The 23320-nt window shown below is 36.4% G+C and overlaps 1 protein-coding gene across 1 annotated transcript in view; it reads left to right on the forward strand.

The window, feature by feature from the left end:
• atp8b1 (ATPase phospholipid transporting 8B1) overlaps positions 1 to 20451 on the forward strand; it is a 37223-nt gene extending 16772 nt beyond the window's left edge. Inside the window, exons 4-30 of the mRNA XM_028462668.1 lie at positions 488 to 601; positions 675 to 773; positions 1385 to 1446; positions 1552 to 1624; positions 2762 to 2832; positions 3174 to 3256; positions 4348 to 4506; positions 7030 to 7118; positions 7304 to 7494; positions 7746 to 7830; positions 7909 to 8032; positions 9148 to 9191; positions 9310 to 9466; positions 9657 to 9845; positions 13090 to 13202; positions 13294 to 13458; positions 13991 to 14102; positions 14263 to 14338; positions 15353 to 15485; positions 15570 to 15698; positions 15817 to 15973; positions 16051 to 16274; positions 16576 to 16659; positions 17082 to 17327; positions 17565 to 17703; positions 18217 to 18347; positions 19079 to 20451. Coding sequence (XP_028318469.1) covers positions 488 to 601; positions 675 to 773; positions 1385 to 1446; positions 1552 to 1624; positions 2762 to 2832; positions 3174 to 3256; positions 4348 to 4506; positions 7030 to 7118; positions 7304 to 7494; positions 7746 to 7830; positions 7909 to 8032; positions 9148 to 9191; positions 9310 to 9466; positions 9657 to 9845; positions 13090 to 13202; positions 13294 to 13458; positions 13991 to 14102; positions 14263 to 14338; positions 15353 to 15485; positions 15570 to 15698; positions 15817 to 15973; positions 16051 to 16274; positions 16576 to 16659; positions 17082 to 17327; positions 17565 to 17703; positions 18217 to 18347; positions 19079 to 19312 — 3483 coding nt within the window. The 3' untranslated portion in view covers positions 19313 to 20451. The remainder of the gene's footprint in view (positions 1 to 487; positions 602 to 674; positions 774 to 1384; positions 1447 to 1551; positions 1625 to 2761; positions 2833 to 3173; positions 3257 to 4347; positions 4507 to 7029; positions 7119 to 7303; positions 7495 to 7745; positions 7831 to 7908; positions 8033 to 9147; positions 9192 to 9309; positions 9467 to 9656; positions 9846 to 13089; positions 13203 to 13293; positions 13459 to 13990; positions 14103 to 14262; positions 14339 to 15352; positions 15486 to 15569; positions 15699 to 15816; positions 15974 to 16050; positions 16275 to 16575; positions 16660 to 17081; positions 17328 to 17564; positions 17704 to 18216; positions 18348 to 19078) is intronic.
• The last annotated feature ends 2869 nt before the right edge of the window (positions 20452 to 23320 follow it).

A 23320-nucleotide genomic window follows, 5' to 3' on the forward strand; every position in this document is an offset into this window, starting at 1 on the left:
AAATAAATCCTTAATAGTCCAATTGTGTGAGGAGACCTGGTCCAGGACGTGTGGAGGGAAACCAGGTGCAGCGGACTTCAGAAAAATATATTTTTTTAAACAGAAAAACGCTGCTTATCTGTTTTTTTAATATTTCTGTTTTGGTTTTAAGTCAGTAAAACAAAATAACACACCGTTAATTTGTTATTTTGATATGGTTTTAAAACAGAATAACTAAAGAATGAAGAGTACACAAATTCTAAACAATCCAAACTGCCAATAAATAGATTTTTAGTTGGTAACCTCATAATATTTTTATATTAATAAAACAAGACATTGAAACTTCTAAAGATGTAAGAAATATTTTTTTAATTTGTGATCCGCTTTTGAAAATGTACTACTCCATATTCCTAACATTTCACAAAGGGAGTCAAACCGAGGTGTCCCATGTAGGAGATTTAAGAACGCACTCTGTATTGATTAATGTATGTTGTTTTTTTTTTTGCAGGGGAATGCCATCAGGACATACAAGTACAATGTCCTAACCTTCATTCCCCTGAACTTGTATGAGCAGTTTAAGAGGGCAGCTAATCTCTACTTTCTGGCTCTACTCATCCTACAGGTACACCAAAACTCTGCTTTTGTCTGGCTGGACTGTTAATTAAATTCACTAAGTCATTTTTATGTTATTTTAGCTTATTCCCGACATTACCACCCTGCCCTGGTACACCACGCTGATTCCTCTGGTCGTGGTTCTGGGAGTCACAGCTATCAAAGACCTAATAGATGATCTGGTAAGACTTTTAAGAAAGGTTAACATGCACTCTTTGAAATAAAACACAAGTTTTTGTTATGCTGGTGTGTGCACTCTATGTGTTTGCTTTATTTATTTACTTTGTTTTACCTTTATTTAACCAGATACGTTTTTATTTCACATGGTAATCGTAAACGGTATGAGTTATTTTTTATTTCACATTTAAATTATTTAAAAAAAAAAAAAAAGAAATGGCATGGTTATCTAGACACATTTCAAATGCTCACTATATATCTAACTGCTCCATTCATATATTATTTTGTTTTATTTCAAATGTAAGTCTACTAACTGTCATTTTCCACCAAATATAAAATACATCTTAATAACTGGTAATTAGTTTATCTAATTATTTTAATTTCACATTACAATTAAATGAATACTATCTGTTTTCTGCCAGCGTACATTTGTTTGAGCAGCTGTGTTAGTATGAGGCTGTAAATTGATTTTAATTAATAATGGATTGGATTTTTATCTCTAAACTGGGATTTTTTTCCGACAGATCTACTCTTCGACAGTCACTTGTTTGCTTCAATTGTCATCACTTCATTTCAAAAGCTGTCATTTATTTATATTTTCACTTTATCTTTTTAGGCTCGCCACAGGATGGACAAGGAGATCAACAACAGGAAATGTGAAGTCATTATGGATGGCAGGTGAGATTACAATGATTTTTTTTTTTTTTTTTTTGTTTCAATCCATTTAGATCACGTTGTTATACGGACTCCAACTCAAGAGTTGTTTGCAACTTTCTTTTTTAGATTTCAAGACTCAAAATGGAGGGACATCCAAGTTGGGGACATTGTCCGTCTGAAGAAAGATGATTTTGTGCCGGTAAAGTAATTCGTCCAGTATAAAGCAGTAACCTGTCTTATTATAGAGTGGCTGGAAAGACACTCTATAATGCTCCATGTTACATAACGGTCTTTGACTGAAAGCCAAAAACATTGTTTTGCGGTTTGCCTCCAAACAAAAGGTTTTATAGTGAAAACAAATTATAATACAATGAAAGATGGGCAGGTAAAAATGTAAATTTTAGAAGTTTTCATTGGACGATAAAGAACAAGGAGTACGTCTGTGTTTTGAAACAATATAAATAATACATTTAATATAGTGTTACATTATAGTGATTTCATGGAACCAAATTCTAGGTAATTTATATCTTTATTTACTTTTTTACATTAGTAAGTCCAAGTGAAAGGAGAACAAAAACTCCTTTCTCTGCTTAAACCTATAGCAGCATAAATATAGAAAACAGGTGATGGTCAGCTTGTTTAGCCATAACGACACATTCCTAACTAAGGAAGTCTAAAGTCTAGTCTTGAAACTAAAGTTCCTCGCTCCAATAAAACAAAGGCATGCATATGATGAAAACCAACCTCTCTGGTGTGTGTTTAATACTGACATAATACTATATTATTGTTCGGCTCGAGGTCACTTAACAAAATGAACAGGTCCAGAGAATGAATAATTAATAATGTATTTGTTAATTAAAAATGTTAATTATTAATTAATAAAGTAATATTAATTATTAATGTTAATTATTAATTGTTGTGATGCCTGGCCAAGCCTTTTCAGAGGGCTGAAACCTAAGATCCGAACAATTATGTTTCTCCAAATGCACAACTTTTATGGTTTTTAAATGATGTTCTGAATTAGAGTAGAGGTGGCTGCATGGTTTCCACATTCCTAACACAGGCCAAACCCAGCTAATTTAAATTTATATACAAACCTTTAGAACAAGAACTGTTTGTAGATGTCATTTGTTTAACTTCTCTTTTTCTAACCTCTCTTGTAGTTAAAAGAAATGATTATTATTCACTGTTTTCTAAAAGCTGCTATTAGCTCTGCTCATTCACCAACTTGGGGTTTGATATCTGCAACATGTTGTGTTCTCGTCTAACTGTGTTCTACATGGTAATGATAATGAACAATGTCAATAATAAGTAAAGTATTTGCTTTTGTCATTAGGCTGACCTGCTGCTGTTGTCCAGCACCAACCCAAACAGCTTGTGCTATGTCGAAACTGCTGAGCTTGACGGGTAAGACTTTGAGTTACTTTTGACTGTATTAAGAGTCAATTTCATACTGTGTCTATATGCCAGGGCAATCTTTAAGTGAGTCAGTTTAAAAGCACTGAAATCTTTAGAAAACTCTTGGTTAAACACAAATTACTCATTGATAAAGGAAAAGTCAATATGTGGAGTTAACCAATCTGGCTGTGTAACCAAAACCATATTTGCTGCAAAAGAAATTCCTAGTTGAAAAATCTGACCAGTGTAGGTGCAGCTAGATAAACAATTCTGCAAGTCAAACACACGGATGCTTTTAAATAAAAACTGTTGCTTTGAATTTATTGACATGAAATGTTGTCTTGAGACAGAGAGACCAATCTAAAGTTTAAGTTTGGGCTTCGTGTTACTGACGAGCGTCTGCAGGAGGAGCGTCAGCTGGCTGAATTTGATGGTATGCAAGCAGTCAATGATGTGACATGCTTTTTATCTTTATCCATTAAACTTTGTTTTGTTTAAAACGTGATGCTGTATAAAACAAAGCTTAACTTTACTTCATGTTACAATAATTCTCATTAATGTAGCTGGTCCCCAGTTCCAACCATTGTCCTTAAGGTTGATTGGAACTGGCCTCGTGTTTTTTTTATAATTTTCCCTTTTTTTTTTTTTAAACGTCCTGTGGATTGCTGGTTCACATATTTAGTTATGAAAAGCTATATCTTTATTAATAACCAAAGGCCTAGAAATCTTTAGAGAATGAAACACTTTGTTCCTTGCTGTCTTTGCCCAGCTTTCCAAACAGCCACACCTATGTTTGCTGTCAAAGCACCATTGCCTGCAGAGAGGACAGCATTAGTCATTGTTAGTTAATGCATTATTTTGTCAAGAAATTATGTTGGGACGATTTTTTGCTATTTTTTCCCCCTCAATATTACGATTGCAATTTAATATAATTAAATATAATTAATTAAATTAATTAAAATAAACAATATCTGGTTATTTAAACTTTAAATAAATTTAAAACATACATTTTAAAGCACAGATTACAACAATAAAGCAAACAAATTTGTGACTTTACCTCTTCAACATATCTAACTAATTACGTTTCATGAAACATGTGGACTGCATTTCTTAAACACTCTCTGAACTTAACATAATAGTCTATAAATAAATAAAATAAACAGGTATATAAAAAAAATAAAGCTTACTAATATCCACTCAGTAACATCACACATACTAAAGTGAAGGAAAAGTAAGGAGAACTGATATCTGCTTTAACCAATTGGACGTTTTTTAGGTAAATCAAACTCCCAACGAACTTCAAATAAATTATTACAAAAAATAATAATAATAAATTAAAAATAAATAATATTAAATTATTATAATTTTTTTAAAATCACGTTTTATTTTACCCTTTCACCAATGCTTAAAAAAAGCTAGGTTCACTGCAGAAAGCCTCAATCACAAACTATAATTTAAAATCCTTTTCACACTGATCATAGATATGTGCTCATTTATTTAGATGTCTTCTTGTTTGTTTCATAGCCTTGATCGAGTGTGAGGAGCCAAACAATCGTCTGGACAAGTTCACTGGGACGATGCTGTGGAACACAGAACGCTACCCGTTGGAGCTTGACAACATGTTACTCAGAGGCTGTAAAGTTCGAAACACAGAGGAGTGTCATGGACTGGTCATCTTTGCAGGTGTGCACTAGATTACCTCTGTGGGTTAGCATGTAGGCTAATTTTAATCACAATTTCCTCAAATGTGAGCTTGGTTGTACGTAGAGAGCCAGAAAATCTGTTGTTTGTTTTTTTTTTTTTTTTTTTTTAATGTCAGTTATAAAGTTTCAGCCAAACAATGAACATTAGCATTATTATGTCAGTACTTTAGCTGGCAATTGTTTTCAAATTTGTTTCAATCCATAAAAAGTATATTTAAATTTTTTTTTGGTTTACAACATTTCAGTCAAATTTAAAATGTATTTGCTTTTCTCAAGGTTTTGAGAAAGTGGTTGACAGTGTTTACAGCCAACACATCGTTAAAATTAAATCAATTACTGTGTTTTAGGTACATTAAATCTCCTTTAGTTGAACATTATTTATTTGCAGTGCAGACAGTATCAGTATAATCCGTGTACCCTTCGTTCTTTGGTTATTACGTATCAAAACCAAAATAAAATATAGAAAAAACTGATTATTTTTGTTTTATTAATTTCAAACCACAAACAGGAAAACGGAAAAACCAAAAACCAAACAAGCAGCATTTTTCTGTTTTAAAATAAATCTGTTTCTGTTTGTGTGATATTTGGATATTTATGGGGAAACTAGGTTGAGAGCTTCATCTTTTAATCTCACCACACAGAACCACCAACAGACGGACTTTACTCTGCTGCGTTTGATTAAAAAATGATCTTGTATCATGTTTTCCACCTCACACCAATGGCAGAGGTGTAATTTGTGTGTCGATGACGTTTTGTTAAAGAGTTATTGATGCTGGAAGTATGAATCTGTGACTATCTGCCAACTTTACCGAACAGTGTTACGGTCCAAATAGTATCCAGATAAACTGGTGACTGGGCGGATTTTGCTCCCGGTCCGGATATAAAAAGAAGCAACGCATACAGTAAGTTACATTACTGATGAATCGGTGAATTGAAACATTATTAATGCATAAAGAAATCAAAACAAAACATGGATATTACGAAAAGCTCACACAATTACTGGTGAATTGAAACATTATAATTACATAAATAAAACAAAACCAAAACACGGATGTTACGTAAAACATGCACATGATATGTGGAACCAGAGGTGGTGTAATGAATCTACTGGTGCTCCTCGTTTCTTGTGATCAACTTCCGTGTGTGTTGATGACTGCTGTTAGCGATATTTATAATGTGCAAAATAAACAATTTTACTGCCCTCAAAAAAACTGTAATTGTTTTTGCAATATTGTCAAATGGTAGAAGTTCTAACATCTATTGTTCCTCACACCAGCCTCACAGTCGATAGTCAGTCACCAGTTTATTTGGATATTATTTGGACCGTAACACCGCAAAACAAAACATAAACGTGAGCAGCTTTTTACGAGCTAAAATCAACACACTGAATGAGAACATGAGCAGGACCAGAAAACTGCTGAAATAAATCTTGAACAGTCCTATTATTGTGTGAGGAGACCAGAGGGGTATTCCATAAAGCGGGTTATGTTCAAACTGAGTATGTTCGGGCTCAAATGAGGGAAACTCTGAGTATCCCATTCCTAAATGCAAGGTATGTTCTTCTCTGAGTATGTTACCATGGCAACATTGTCCGTGAACTAAACCTGGTCACTGGCAGGTTTTCATCAAAGAAACCCTGGGTTTCTACCTGGCTCCACCCACCTGAGCACCGTTTCTGAACACTTTAATGTACCTTAACACTCTTCTCTGAAACACATTAGTCACATCACACACCACAGACGTGCTCACATCATTACTAATGTTGCGTAGTTTTCTTTCTAACATTGTGGATACAGAGCATTAAAAGTGAAAGACACTGAGAGGTTGATCTGCATTATCTACTACTATCTGTAGTAAAGTTCCCTGAATACAAACCTGTGGAGAATGTAAAAGGAGGAGATGACAATTTAAATGAATCCACTTTTAAGGCTTATATATATATATATATTGTTCTGTTTGAAGGTATGATGGTGCAGTGAATTGTGACGCTGCTCTTGTATGCAATTGGTCGCGTGTTCGCGTCCCGCTTCAGTGTTTCTTTTGACATTTTTTAGGACGTCGAGATGAGATAAGTTAATCTATTTTATCCAGATTTTTTTAAACACGATGCCCCATGATGACAGTGGGAGACAAGTTGTTGTTGGAACTTCCTGCAGACGAGTCGCCCTGTTCTTATCAAAAATAAAATAATTAAATTAATAAATCAAATAAATAATAGTGAGGGCATCATAATTCACTGAAGGAATGGTATTGGTCAGTTTTAAAATGGTGCCATCAATGACGTATCGTGTGCACACTTAACAAGATGTGGGGGGGGGAAACTAAGCGCTGTGAGTTTTTTCCTCATACACTGCACATGTATTTACTTTAGAATTAACCTGTCACAGTCTGTTTAAAACTGTTTTTTTTTCAGACATGTTGCTTTCTGCATTTTTAGTTTTTTGAATATGAATCGATGTATTTGTTAGTATGACTAAAAAATCTTTTATGACTTATTGTTAAGGAAATGATACCAAAATAATGAAGAATGGTGGCAAAACAAGGTTCAAGAGAACCAAGATTGATGAACTGATGAACTACATGGTTTACACGGTAAGTAAAGTATTTTATAGAATGCATTGGTAACTGTTTGCACTCATCTTTCATTCTGTACCTTTGTGAAATAGTTGAATTATGGAAAAGTTATTTACCTTTTTATATAATTACCAAGTAGCAGAAGGAAACCATTCTTCTTAACTGAAGACCATGTGTATGTGTTTATACCTCCCTTACTGCAGATCTTTGCATTGCTTCTCGTGGTGTCGGCTGGTCTGGCTATCGGTCACTCTTACTGGTACGACGATATTGGAGGAAAGTCCTGGTATCTTTATGACGGCTTAGACCAGCAGGCTTCCTACAGGGGCTTTCTCAGCTTCTGGGGATACATTATTGTCCTCAACACCATGGTGCCTATATCCCTATATGTGAGGTCAGTGTGTTTTATATCCAGTGGTGAAGGGGGGGGGGTCTGTTTTTTGTTTGAGCTCACAAGCCTATATGTGCCTGGACACCTTCCTGTGTGTGTATCTTTGTTGTTTATATAGTATTTAAATTGAATTTAACTAGGTTAATACAGTCGCACAGAAATTGTCTTTAACAGTTTCCATGCAGGTAGATGTAATAAATAATTTGTGATGCATTTATCTAACAAAATCTATCTATCTAATTGTAATCTTTTAGTGTGGAAGTAATTCGCCTTGGTCAAAGCAAGTTCATCAACTGGGACCTGCAGATGTATTTTCCAGAAAAAGACACACCGGCCAAAGTAGAGGAGTCTGACTTTTATTGTTATTTCAAGAAAAAAAAGTCCAAAATGTAAATATTTGTGTCAATTCCTCGACAGGCTCGAACCACCACCCTGAATGAACAACTTGGTCAGATCCAGTACATCTTCTCTGACAAGACCGGGACTCTGACACAGAACATCATGCAGTTTAAGAAGTGCACAATCGCTGGACACAATTACGGTACTGAAGCACCTTGTTTCCTTCAGAACTAATTTTGTGTAAAGGTCCATTCAAGCCTCAAAAGATAAGGCAACACTGCAGATGCTTAACTGAGAGAAACTGCTTGTTGACTTTTGTTAGTGCAGTATTTTGGCGATCAAGTACAGGGAGGAATAACTTCATCAATGATTTGTTAGATTCCAAAAATTATTGAAAATAAGCTTTCATTACTTGCTCTTTTTTTCAAAGAGGGAGTAAAGTTTATTCAAATTGACGGCTGATGATCAAAGCAATACATTGTTGAATTTTGTGCCTCATACAAACTCATTCGCAATACTCATGCTCAAAATTCACTCGAAATTTTAAAATGAATATTATTTAATAAATATGATAGAACTAGACCTTTTGGAGTCTGCTAAGCATTAGAGATGGTGACATTATCGGACCAGCGATATTATCGGCTGATATTTGTCATAAAACAAGGTATCTGCTGACTCCTTTTTTCTTTCTTTTTAAAATGTATTTTTATTTGTTTTTCCCAATGCCTGCATTTGTTGTCTTAGTGCAATCTTGACAAATATGCATGTTTTGTCTTGCAAAATAGAAATTAGGTAAGTGATTGTAGCACCACTAGCCCCCGCTAAGAAAGAGTATGAAAAAATTAAAATGCTTCAAATGAGGGAATTTTTTTTTCCACTAATTGAAAATTGATTTGTGCTGCTGTTGCACAATATTTGAAAAATAGATATGGCACTTTTTCCATAATTGAAGTTGAATTAGGTTTCTTGTTTTGCACAAATGTTTTATGTGGAATACAACCAGTTGGGAAACACATTAAAAGTAGACTTAATGACTTAATTCCATGGAGAACTTTATAATGTGACCAAAAATCCAGTTTCGGGGATGTGGTCTATGTATACATTGGTACTGGCTAATATCTGAAATTATGTGTTGACAATAGTCACAATACTGTCAAATTGATATCGGCAAAGAGCCAATGTTGAACAACCCTGCCAATATAATCTTATAAACTTCTTAAAACTAGAAAAACTGGACAATTCAGGTTTTGCAATCCTGGCCATGTCTGTGCTGTTGCCAAGGTAACATAGCTAACAAACTCAAAAATCTCTTTACAGGTGAACCAACTACTGCTGAAGGTGTAGCATTGGACCGGGGGAAGGTAGGATACAACTCAAGAAAAAAATCAGGGTTGCACTTTCAAAAGCTATGACCCTTATTTTATCATTATTTATCACTTTTGTTATTAATATGATTAAATGCATTATTGTTCCGGCCAGCCCGTGGACTGGAGCTGGAACCGCTTGGCTGACAAAAAGTTCTCGTTCATGGATCATCTGCTGGTTGCTCGTGTCCGATCCAAGAAAGATAAAGAGGCCACAGAGTTTTTCAAGCTGCTCTCCCTTTGTCACACCGTCATGGCAGAATACAAAGATGGTAAAGCATAAAGTTCTCAAAAGAAGTTTGGATTGGCTGATGAAAGTGGTGGTGGTTGTGTTTTACTTCATTATTCAAAGTTCTAAATCAATATTACACACTGCTGCAACTTTATCCAGCAAAACCTAAAATAGTTTCAATCTTTTGACAGGTTATTGAGTATTTTTCTGTGTCCATTGCACTCTCTCAGATGACCTGGTGTACCAAGCGGCATCACCTGATGAGGGAGCTCTGGTGACGGCAGCGAGGAACTTTGGCTATGTGTTTTTGTCTCGTACGCAAGACACCATCACCATCAGGGAGATGGAGCAAGAAAACACTTATGAGATGTTGGCACTACTCGACTTCAACTCGGATCGCAAACGCATGTCTATAATCTGTAAGAACACACTCACATTTGTGTTTGATTGTCTATTGGGATAACTTTAAAAACAAACAAAGTCAACTTATGTTTCTTAAAGGTCTACACCTTCAATGTATGCACCACCCCCCAAAAAACACCACACCAAAGAACAACTTGTTATAGTTGCCTAAAATGTATGATTATGTATCCTGAACTGTCTTCTAATCTGCCATACCTTTTACTACTGTCTAGATCTTTAGGCTTATGGTATAATGTATATAATATATATATAAAACCGTGCCATGGCAAAACAAGGAACATGTCTGCATGAAAGAAATGGATAAAAAGCACAAAACCCTTGTTTTTTGAGAAAGTAGTGATTTTCCCTGAACATGCTAGTTATAAAGAAAGTACTCTACACTTCAAATAAAAACAGTAAGGGAAAATCAACTGATTTGCTTACCAAATTTATATGGCTATACTAACACTTTGGTTATTGGTTTGGGCCAATAAACTGCACGTTGAAGTAAAACAAATGGCTTCCTAAGTACCTATTCTGATTATGGTTCGACAAACGCTGCTTCAGGAAGTGTTTTTTTCTTTGTAGCAGCAGTGTAATTCATAATTACAATCAGCTATTTCAAATACTCAACGGAGTCGCTCAATCACTATCTTTTCCTCCTCACTTCTATTATGAACAAAGAAATATTCAGTTTCAGCTGTAATCCATTGGTTTTTTTTTAATATTTCTACAGTGCTGCATTGAGTCACAAACAGGCAATACGAACAAAGTTTTGCTCCTAAAAATTAAACCGTTCGAAATGACTTCTGTCCAACACTAAACTCAATGCAAATACATTAATTGTGGATGTGAATTACATAAAAACGGTTAATGCCAAATTCAGTGAGACGGGCAGCGGGGGGCTTCCTAAATGTTTCTTTATATATATGACTTAAGAAACAACTAATCTGTAAGTGTGGACACCTTCATGAGAACCTTATTGTATGAAATATATTGTATTGCCATATTTTACACTCAAAACATTGGCTTTAACATGCCATGTGTCAACAACTTAAAATAAAAAAATAGCATGCAATCTGCCTGTGGCTTTTAAACCAACTTTAGTGCAACTTAACTGAGGTATATGTCTAGAACAACAAATAAATGCAGAAAGTTAGTACTTTCTTTTTAGATTTTATTGTACAAACACAAGCTGGTCAACATGCCCAGGTTTCAGTGCATTTTGTAATTGCACTGAAATTGTAAATACAATTTCAGTGCAATTGTAAATGCACTTTGTGCATTTACAATGTCTCATGCAATGGAAAAGACTTTCCTGGTTAAATATAATTAAAGGAAAAAAAAATCATAATAATAATGTGGGTTTTTTTTTTTTAAATAAAAAAATAATATCACGCTAAATAGCCAAATCAATTTTTTTCAACACCCCTAATTTATACTGTAAAAATGGCGCTGTTTATGATAAGGGAAATGATCAGCCAGTTGTCTCCCCGGTCATCCTGCTGCACAGACACACACACACACACATTCCCTGGTAATTACGTCACTAGAACGACGAAGTGACCAAAAAGCACCACTGTGTTCAAGGGACTCATCACGGGCAAATCTAGACCACCAATGACAATTTCATATGTTTGTCCTGTCAAGTGTTAATTCAATTCAAATCAATTTTATTTGTATAAAGCAATTTACAACAAAGTCATCTCAATGCGCTTATCAAAATATAAAATTCATAATAAGAAAGAAAAAACCCAACAAGATCCACATGAACAAGTGTTTAGCCATCTAACAAAATCAACATCGTAAACACCATTAAAGAAACTCTTTAATATAGCCTCCATACTCTCCCAACAAGATATCTCATGACACGGCAGCGCATCCGTTGTTTGTGTTGGAAACACAAAGAAAATGATGACAACAACTCAGAACAGCCTCAGTGAGGAGCATCCACAATACCAATCCATCCTTTTGTACCATTCACTGTAGAAAGTATGAAGCATGTTCTGACCTTACCTTTGCTGAAGCTCTGGTAACTCAGGTGTTGATCTCCCATCTTTTAAAAGCTGTCGTTTTTCCTCAAAAAAAAGTTTCTCTATCATCTCTGGTGCTGTCATCCTGACTGTAGTGTTATCCCGCCCACTAGCTAGAAAACGTTGCAGCAGCGGTCACGTGGTATCGATTCACTAATGCACTGTGAACTTACGTATAGCATTTAGCATAGCGCGGTTACGTGCAAAGGCAGCTCTCTACGCTGCCTATGGATGTAAATGGTTGTCATCTTGGGGACCTTACTGCGCAATCGCAAACACGTAAAACCACGCAATTGGAACGGAGGCAGATGAGCAACGTGCCTTTGGGAGGGGCTGTGGCCTCTCTCTGCCTTACAGCGGAGTGAAAAAAAAAAAAAGACTGTGCAGCTGTTCCAGGAAAAAGCGCTGTTTAGTAATTTGGGCTATGAAACGCACAAAATGCGGACACTTTCAACCTTATAAGTACTGTAGGCTATTGGAAATGGAAAAATAAATAATGTGTAATTATATTATAATTAAAGCAAATAAACAAAATATCAATTCACCCTTGGGTAGGCACTGCCTACCTTGCTTACCCTGATGGCACGTCACTGGTGTTTTCGCAAAAACGAGAACAGAGCTGCCAGACTGCAATCTGGTCGTAGGCAGGGAAAGTTGCAAGTGCTGTGTTTTCTGGCCAGAGACAGCAGGGGGGGGATGAAAGACTCCCGATCACCCCATAAACACTTGAATTATCTTCAGAGGGATTCGAGGAGGATTTTTAAAGGTGAAAAAGTTACGTAGTTCTGCTTTAATGCAAAGTTGTGCAAATGTGCAGGTTTTCTTACTGCCCTTTGCTGGCTGCCCATGGAGCTACGAATCCCTTCAGAATCTTTGAGGGCAAATTCATCCATAAAGTACTTTGAAAACTGCCAACATTTAAATGATCATAACTTCTACAAATATTATTTCATTTCTATATGTGACATCTTTGGAACATTTAGAAACCACGCTTTCAGAATCTTAAATAACTCAAAACTCCCCCTGGCCAACTTGTTCCTGGTTTTCTAATGGTGCATCACATGTATATATTTACTTTTAATGCTGCCGTTGGTGTCTGATGATGTCAGAGTTGAAGGGTGAAGACAGTGCCGAGACACAGTCAAACAGCGAGAGGTTGACGCTCATGTCTTTAGTTCTGTGTTTGTGCAATTCTTCATCCTCTGTCCATGTTATTGGTGCCTTTCAGTGAAGTTTCCTGATGGCCGTATTCGTCTATACTGTAAAGGAGCAGATACAGTCATCTATGAACGACTCTCCCCTAACTCCAGACACAAAGAAAGTACCCAGACCGCTCTAGATGTGAGTTCCTTATTCTTGCCTATGGTGTGTTGTATTGTAATAAGCCTGCTGGTATCAGCAGTTATTTTGATTTGATCTGATTTTGTTCCAGAAATTTGCCAACGAGACATTGCGGACACTGTGCTTGTGTTACAAAGACATCAGCCAAGATGAATTTGATGCCTGGTCTAGAAGACACAGAGAGGCTCAGGTTTCTTTGGTCGACCGAGAAACTGCCCTTGACAGAGTCTATGAGCAAATTGAGAAAAATCTGATGGTGAGTAGAAATCTAAAATGAAACATTCCAAACGTGTTTATCAAACCAAAAAAATGCAGAGAGTGGAGAAACTAATTATGTATGTAACTATGTCTGTCAACACCAAACTGATTGTGTTGGAAAGACTGTTTTTCTCTTTTAATTGTGCCACATTTGTAAGGAAGTAGTTTTTCTTTGTTCTTTAAAATTAAAAGTGCAATTTCACAACTCATATTTTTGTTGGGAAAATAGAGTTTAATGTATTTTGCATCTTGCTCACGTTTGTTCCATTGGAATGTTGAACACTGAAGGAATTACCAGTGTTTGTGTAGACATTCACCATCACTATATCGGATCTCTAGAGTTGATTTTTTTTGACTGATCAAACTCTTTTAATCTAATTTGCCTAGTTGATGTGTTTGCATACACTTGAAAAACCATTTTTAAAAAAATGGATCCAGAGAGAAACAAACTTTTTGTTGGGGGCTACTTGCTTTTTACCTGATAATAAAAGTTATGAAACTCCGGTAACCCATGAGCTTCCTGTCTTTAGCTGATTGGAGCAACGGCTATTGAGGATAAACTACAAGATGGGGTGCCAGAGACTATCGCTAAGCTGGCCAAGGCCGACATCAAGATCTGGGTCCTGACTGGTGACAAGAAAGGTATTGTTATTTTCTTTAAATTTGGAGATGACGATGGAAGAATGTTCTTGTACTAGTTGCATGACTCCAGAAAGCAATGTCAATTGTTAGAGTAATTATGTATTTATTTAGCATTTACTAACCACTGCTGGATTTTTTTTTTTTTTTTTTAATGCTTTAGAAACGGCAGAAAACATTGGTTTCTCCTGCTCACTGCTCACAGACGACATGGACATCCACTATGGAGAAGACGTCAAGTGAGTCTATAAATGCCCTCTTTGTTTTTTATTTAATCTTCATCAGGGCTGTTTTGACAACCTTTGGTGGACTAGAGTTTAGGTACAGGTTTGGAGAGTTAAAGTTTTACTAATGTTGCAAACTGATAGCTAATGGAAAGAGTTTTTTTGTTACTGTAGTGACAGAGACTCTGTTCAGTCTAGAGACATCTAAAGCTAAATGCCAGTCTTCTGTATTGGAATGTATGACTTTAGCAGTGTGCGAACTTTCCTTCTATTTTGTTATATTTCAAGACCTCAGCTTAGTGTTGTACTCAAGACCACACTTTCCGAGACCAAGGCTTACTCGAGATTAGAATGCACTGAAACCAAGACTTTTCAGGGAGAGTCAAGACCAAGACCAATAAAATTATTTTGAAAAACCCGAGCATTTTCTCTTTAACTTGAGTTTTTTTTTTTTTTAAATACATTTGACAGACAAAAACCAGCTGTCTGCAACTCTTTCAAAGAACAACATGCAAAAATCTTAAATCTTGACAAGTTTATTCAACTAAATTCTTGCAACCCCCCCCCCCCCCTCCAAAAAAACAAAAAAACAAAAGAAAACAAAACAAAACCTTTCTATGTATTTAAAAGCCAAAATTTGAAATATCTTATAAAAGGATGTTTAATTGTCAGGTGAATGAAACCTAAATGAAGTATTCTGAGGTATTTCTGACGACAAATAAGAACTGATTCCCAGTTTTTGAAGGCATTTTAAAAGATTTCCAAGAAGGGAAAACAGTCAGTTAGCTAATGCTAAGTGTTTTAAGTCAAATTACAACATGAATTAATCAGGAACAGTTCCAAGTGGTTTTCCTTATCACAGTAATGAAGTTGAAGAACAGCCAATCAGTACTCGTCTCGACTGGTATTGACGGAAAATCCGATGTCCAGCCAGACCGAGACAAGACCAAGACCTTCAAAATGTGGTCTCGGTACTACAGCAGTACCTCAGCTAGCATAGCATTTCTGTTAACTAAATATTGTCTCCAGTGAAAAGCTAAGGATTCGCCAAGCAACTCGAAGGAACACCCCTGAGACCATGCGCCATGGGAAAAGGAAACCAGAGGAGCCATTTTTTCCAGAGCAGGGCAAAAATGCTTTGGTCATCACTGGTGGATGGCTGGTGAGTGCTGATGCTTTACATGTTTTTTTTGTCTAATGTATGCAAAGTTTTTATACTGATTATTTTTGCTCTGAATGTGTTTAGAATGAAATTCTGTATGAAAAGAAGAAGAAACGCCGCCGTTTACGACTCCGCCGTCTTGGAAGACGACCACTTCTGACCAACCCTCAAGATGGACAACCAATGAACGACTGGGAAAAAGAGATGAGACAGGTACAACAAGACATGTTTCACTATAACCTCAAAAACTTTGTGCTACATTAATGAAATAGTACACACTCCCACTCCATGTGGCTACGAGATGACAAATATTTAAAAATGTTTTTTATAGATTGACTTTGTGGACATGGCCTGTGAATGCGAATCAGTCATCTGCTGCAGAGTCACTCCCAAACAAAAGGCCAACGTTGTGAGTCTAGTGAAGAAGTACAAGAAGGCTGTGACGCTGTCAATCGGAGATGGAGCAAATGATGTCAACATGATTAAGAGTAAGGTCACATCTGGCTGTTCAAGAATAACTTCACAAAACCAAAAACGTAATTGATCTCTTGTTAATTCTGTTCAGCTGCAGACATCGGTGTGGGGATCAGTGGGCAGGAGGGAATGCAGGCTGTCATGTCCAGCGACTATGCCTTTGCTCAGTTCCGTTACTTGCAGCGCCTCCTGTTGGTACATGGTCGCTGGTCCTACATCCGAATGTGCAAATTCCTGCGTTTCTTCTTTTTCAAGAACTTCGCCTTCACTCTTGTCCACTTCTGGTACTCCTTCTTCAATGGATATTCTGCACAGGTGAGCTCCTGGAATCTGTCTATATTCTAATGAAAAGCTTTTGGCTTTGGCTGCAGAGCCTTTATTGGATACCATAATGGAGATACCTTTACAGATCAGTGGTATCTTTGTGCAAAGGGAAGATTTTGCACCATGACATTGAATGATTCAGGGTTTCATACCGAAATGGTTCATTTTTGTACGTCAGTAAAAAATATTGGTTTTTGGTAAAAGACACAATATTTAGATTTTTTTTTTTTTTTGTTATGAATCTGTATGTGGATTCTGTCCTATTAACAGTGTATTGTGTTTCTGACTGCAGGTTGCCTTTGAAGACATGTTCATCACCCTCTATAACCTCTGTTACAGCAGCTTACCTGTTCTGCTCGTTGGACTCCTTGACCAGGTAGACAAAGGGAGGCAGTAGGACTGTGTTCAGCTCACAGATCAAAGGATTATCCTTTAGTGCTCTATTAGTCATGTTGTTGTTGACACACCTTAAAAATAATTAAGTATATTTAATGTCTTTGAATTATTGTTTTTACATTTAGTCTTTGAGTTGATCCCCTAACATGGTGAAGTATATACATTTGTTTTGTGAAAGATCATAAACAATACTTTGGTAGTTCATGCTTTTACAGGTCCTCAGTGTTGCTCCACTGGCCAGTGAACGATTCTACATAGAGCTCATGGTTTAAAAATGTAGTAGAATCTAGAACAAAACAGTTTTCAACATGAATAATGTAATATAATATACCATTATTTCTACTGCTATCCTTAGCATTTTCCTTGGCTTTTCCTTATGGCGTTTTCTTCTTTTTCCTGAAGGATGTCAATGACAGACTCAGCCTAAAGTTCCCCAAACTTTACCTGCCGGGCCAACAGGGGCTGCTGTTCAACTACAAGAACTTCTTCATCAGCTTGTTTCATGGCATTTTCGTCTCGCTCATCATTTTCTTCATACCCTACGGAGCATTCCTGCAGACCATGGGGCAGGATGGAGAAGCACCGTCTGACTATCAATCCTTTGCTGTTGTAATGTCCTCAACTTTGATTTTCACTGTGAACCTGCAGGTGAGTGGAAACCTTACCTGGTTGATAAGGAGATCAACCGTAGATTTTTAAATCATTGTCATTCTCAATGTTTGACGAAAGAAATGCTTTAAAAAATTCAATGGAACAAGACAATGTGTAAAACCTCTGAAGATTGTAGATATTGTAATAATAATGAGAATAATAATAATAATATAAACATTAAATAACATTGTATTTTCATCACATGTATTTGTTTGTTTTATATTTAATGTTCAGATTTCCCTGGAAACCTCCTACTGGACCTTTGTGAACTGCTTTGCTGTGTTGGGCAGCATAGCCATCTATTTTGGGATCATGTTTGACATCCACAGTGCAGGAATCCATGTCATCCTCCCCTCAATCTTTACCTTCACAGGTCAGTGTTGCTCCATGTTTCTTTCTGCTAACTTAAACCTGTTCATTAAATTCAGATAAATGTTTTATACAAATGTTTTGTCAACCCAAAAGGTGTTGGTAGGAATTACATCTGCTGACCAAAGAAGAGTTTATTATGACTTTTTTTTTTTTTTGACTTTCTGTGATCCAATCACTTGATCACAGATGGGAGACTTTGAATTTTTGCGATACCTTAAATGACAAGTTTTAACAATCTGTAATACATCTGACATTTTTCCTCAAGCCAACTTCCTCTCAGCCAGTTTTTTTATTTTTTATTTTTGTAAAGTCAGTTATTTGGTTTCCTTTTCTGTTGTTTTGTGATGGTTGAATTTTTAAAAAATATATTTAGAGGTGCTGTATCAATAAACGTGACTTGATAGAATAGGATTGTTTTGTTTTATGGGGTAGTTATGCCTAACCTAATCATCATTAAAACAATGATACAGGAAAAACGACTTGAGGGACTTACGCTTGTGTATTTTGTTTGTAGGTGCCGCCTCAAACGCACTTCGCCAGCCGTACCTGTGGCTAACCATCATTCTGACTGTGGGCATCACTTTACTGCCAGTCATCTGCATCCAGTTCCTTCATAAAACCATCTGGCCCTCTGTAGGAGACAAGGTAAGACTACTGGCTTCTCATCACCAGCCAGTTAAGATGCTTACAGTTTTGGTACAGAAATGTATTGGTTCCAAAAGGATCTGTTAGACCACATGTGTTGAACTTGAAGCTTGCAGCATCATAGCTTCTAATATGGCCAAAGATTTAAAAGGAAAACCCTTTTTCCTTCTAATATCTGTGGACGAGTGATTTTTGCATCGGTAGATTCTCTGTAGCCTTTAGTTATTCACAGAACTGATAACTGGGGCACGAGGCTGTAGAACAAGTTTGTACAATTGATATCTGGCCCACTAGACAAAATTCATAAATCTTTTTTAATGGCCCGGCAATATGAAGCACCAATAACCCAAGAACAACATGACCTATCATTAGGTACCACAGGTTGCCTGCAATGAAGTTTGACATTTATTTAATTTATTTATTTTTCTGTCTTTTCTCAAAAAAAAAAAGGAAATTATTGCTCGAATAAAGTCTTATTAGTTAATTAAATTACAATTTCATTTGGCAGGCATTTTTATCTAAAGCGAGCAGTTACCTCAACATCTCACAGTAATGGCAGAGGTTTGATTCAAACTGGTGATCCTCTGATTAGAAGCCCGCCTTCTCAGCCGTTACACCACCACTGACCTTTATTCAAGCCAAAATTCTCTACGTTCTTCCCTGTTGTCTTTTGAAACAGTTGAAATCTCCTCTGCTGTGTTTCTCTAAGGCTGTTTTACTTCCATCTTCAGGTTCAAAGAAACAGGAAGAAGTATGAGAGGGAGCTGGAGGAAGAGGCAAAGAAAAAGCCGTCAGCTTTCCAGCGTGGCGGACGTTCCCGGCGGTCGGCCTACGCCTTCTCTCACTCCCGTGGTTACGCTGACCTCATTTCAACAGGGCGTAGCATTCGGCATCGTCCAACAGGCCGGGCCGGGTACCAGGGTAGCATCAGGGAGGTTCCCCACAGAGAGGCTGAAAACATCTGAGAGGGATGTAGAAGAGCGTGAGACGGAGCACCAGGCGGCTGTTGGGGTGTGACAGTAGCCATGTTTCCATTTTGCTCCAGTCTGTAATCAACACTCCACTTCCTTCAGGACAAGCTCTATGCAAAGGCTCACCGAAAGGAAAACTGTTTCCACGGAGACGACTGCTGTGCCGGAAGTTTGTGGACATTCAGCGTCTGTTTGACCAGCGATATTTAACTCAGGTTTTTAGAAAGAAACACCTTCCTTTTAGCTGGTTTGTTCCTGTTCTACCACTACTGAAGCTAATGTGGTTTTGATTTGTCGCCTTGTAATTATTTTAGTTTTTATGTGTAAAGATGACTTGATGATATGCTGTTTGTTTTTTAATCAAAATGCTTCCTGTTTATTTGTAAGGCATCATATTAAACTGCAGCATCAGTAAAGCTATGCCTCCCAAAAAGTCCCAAACAGTTGGCCTTCAAAGTAAAGGCACAGACTTAAGCAGAGCCACTCAAACTAAAAGCTTTTATAGTTTTATTCTGAGTAATGGTGGAACGTTACATTGACAGTTTATGTAACATGGTCACATGTTGTAATATAACGTTTCTTAATTTAAAAATGTTTTGAAAAATGATCAATATTTTTTTGTGTTGCATGTAAAGCTCAAAGTGTACTTAACCAGTGAGGACTGGCTTTCTTAACTCTTCAGGGCTGGATTGTAAACTTAAGGCATTTTTCCTTCCTATTTTGCTCTTTTAAAGGATTCCTCAGGTTGCTGTTAATGAACTTTAAAGCTTTAACTTGTGTTCCCCTGAATGTAACTTGATGTGAAAGGGGAAGAAACACAGCAAGGGAAACTTTGTTTGATATTCTTTGTGTCTTTTCTACCTATTCCTCCAAATGTTAAATAATGGGGATTTTCTGTGAGTGTGTAAGTGTATATCTGTATATCATTACTTGTTTACATGCTAAACCCAAAGAATGGTTCAACAGGGAAATTAGGGCCAAAATTCACCTGACTGTTACTGTCTGCTCTTCATGCTCGTCTTGGCCTCAGCAGATGTCTTTTAATCTTTAAACGTGTCAGCGCCAGCTACTGGTTGCTGTGTGTCATGTGATGTTTTATCTTGTGGTTAATAAAAGCACATTTAACAATCTGACCAGTCTATTATCTCATCTTTTTCTGACACCAAATTATGATGTACTGTTATTACAAAACTATTAATAACCAACATTTTTATCATAACAAAAGATAAGGATTTTTGCTTGTTGGGTTTTTATCGAATCCACACATTTTAACAACAGAAGCCATTCAACTCTAAAATATTAACGCTTGTGTTTAGCTTCTGTTATGATCATGGTGATATTTTACTAGTTGTAAATAGCTTTATATTAGAAACCAAAGAGCACAAATGGTTTTAAAAAAGCTCATTAACTAAAGAAAAAAGTTTGCTTTAATGATGATCTAAAAATCTTTGATAGTGGATGAAAGATTTGGTAAAAACCTAAAATGAAATAATAATCACCTGTGTTGTGTTGTCACTATGAGTTGATAGAAACAGGCTCTCTATAAATACACTATCCTTAGTTTACACTAGATGTCGCTAAGTGACCATGCTTGTGGTTGTCACATTTGTTGGCGCTCGACATTTCACAGGTTTTAAGCTTCACTAACGACAAATAAATATTTTTTAAAAAACTGCTTTAAAACACTGTTATTCTGAAAGTTTTTAACAATTTCTAAAAGATGAATGCTGCTTATCAATAATATATCATTCAGATTATATCCCCTCGTGTGGAAGCCATGTTTTCATTTTCAGAGAAAATCCAAATTTAACTGAAACATTTCTACAAATGACAGGAGAGTGGAATATCAGTTTTGTGGCATTAGAGGCAAAAAAAATAAAGACTCCATAAAACAAAACAAAACAAACAAAAAAAACCTATTGGAAACCAATGTGATCACTCATATTTAAAATCATCATTCACAAAGATACCACAGTGGTTGTCTTCTCTTGTTTTCCTGCATCAAACACAAGCTACTCAACAGATTCCATTTAAGAACCGTTAATGTTGCCACCAATATGTTTTTGATGAAGGATGGAGATTACATTTGGTCTATGTGAATGTAATGTTACATTTAAATAGACCTAATGATGTGTGAGATTGGAGTCTTCAGTGTGATCTGCAACCAGAGCATCTCAACAATGGAATACAATAGGAATAACTTTTTAAATTGTCATATATCACAAAGCCATCTGTACCATAGTTATACTCACCCACTACCCACTACCACTACACAAGAGCGCTTAAGCATTTATTTTCCTTTTCAAACATATATTCTAGTCGTCTGCTGTGAATTATTTATTCTCATTTAACAAAGTTGTCACTTGTGTCTTACTACAAAAGCCTCATAAGATTAAGCACCATAAGTCAGACTTATTCAACTTTTGAAAGTTAAAATATTGGATTCAATACATAAACCAATCAAATTACTGCTGCACCCTCATTAAAGCTTGTAAACCATCATTTTTGGCTTCTATGACTCAGTTTCTGTCAAATCTGTATCAGTTCCACATCATAGGCCCGCAGGCAGACGTAGATAATGCTCTCCATATTTACAGTGGCAGGAGGATTGGGAGGTTTTTCACTGGATCCCATTTGTGTGAACCTATTAGTGCAGAGCGCTCTGAGCTTGCTCTGATACGCCTCTGAGATTAGGCAATGGTATTACTGTAAGAGGATCGACTCGCCTCGAGGTGAACGTCGAACATGGAGGGAGAGAAGAGAGAGAGAGCGGGAAAACGACAACCAGGTTCTGGCAAGGGAAGCAATAGAGGGAAGGACACACATACATTTCTATATGATCCCCTGAAAGATTACAGCTCATGTTGTTTAAGACTCTTGGTGGTAAATAAAGTCTATTATGTTTTTAGAACAACAACATGAAAGACTTTGGGTGCGTTTTCTTTTCTGCAGCTCTGATGTAAACTACATTCTTGCGCTCATACTTGATGTTCGTGTGCGATTGATCAGCCTGTGTTTGGAAAAGCTTTTATTGAATGCAAAGACAATAGTCATCTTCTTGTACGTAATCTGATATTCTGTGTAGACGTCTCCCGATTAGCAGATTTTGGTGACATAAAATTAGCCCGAGACGAAAAAAAAAAAAAAAAAAAATTAAGACTAGGCCTAAAAAGTGCTGCAGAACTTTGAACTGGTCAGTTTGGCCATCCTGACCCCAGTCCATAACAAAAAGCACAAAGAAAAGCAATGCTCGACATACATACACAGAGCAACCGTCAGTAATTTGTTATGTTTAGTGTGTAGTGCTGGTTAAAAGGATAGAAACTCGTTCCCACTTTACACAGATGCAGACAATGACATTAAAATGTTCTAGTTGTTTTCACTGCTTCAACGGCAGGCTAGTCATGAGCAATGTCAGATCACAGAAAAAAGAACTGGGTTTGATGGTCTGCTGTGTTTTCTTTTCTGATTGTATTTGTGGTTAATAAGTCGGGCTGATGTGTGATCTGTGGCTCTGTGCTGTACTTTCTTCATTAGAACCTGACACTTTTGAATGAGCATTACAAAATTATAACTACTTCATTGTTTACAGTTACATTTTGCTTTTTTTTTGTTTATTTGAGCAACTTGTTTTTTTGACGTTGTATTCTGAAAATTCAGTTTGCCTTTTTCTATTTATCAGTGGCTTTACAGTCCCATTGACAGTGTTACTAATTGAAGTTTTTTACTTTTATTTAATAGTATTTTGCATCTTTGTCTTGAATCACATTTTGGGTATTAAAAGTATTTGTGTTCATATACAATATTTCCTGTGCAGATCAATGTTCTTCTTTTATATATCGGCAATCACTCACACATGGATTTTAGCTTTTTAAACCCCCCAATATCTGTATATGTTTGCAGGGCATCGGCATTCGGCCCTACAAATTTATTATGTGTTGGGCTCTATTCTATATCATGGGTTCAAAGGTCAGCCAGCTTTCTTTAGCTTTACATAAGACT

This window comes from Gouania willdenowi, chromosome 12 (genome assembly GCF_900634775.1).
Source record: "Gouania willdenowi chromosome 12, fGouWil2.1, whole genome shotgun sequence".
Classification (NCBI taxonomy): Eukaryota; Metazoa; Chordata; class Actinopteri; order Blenniiformes; family Gobiesocidae; genus Gouania; species Gouania willdenowi.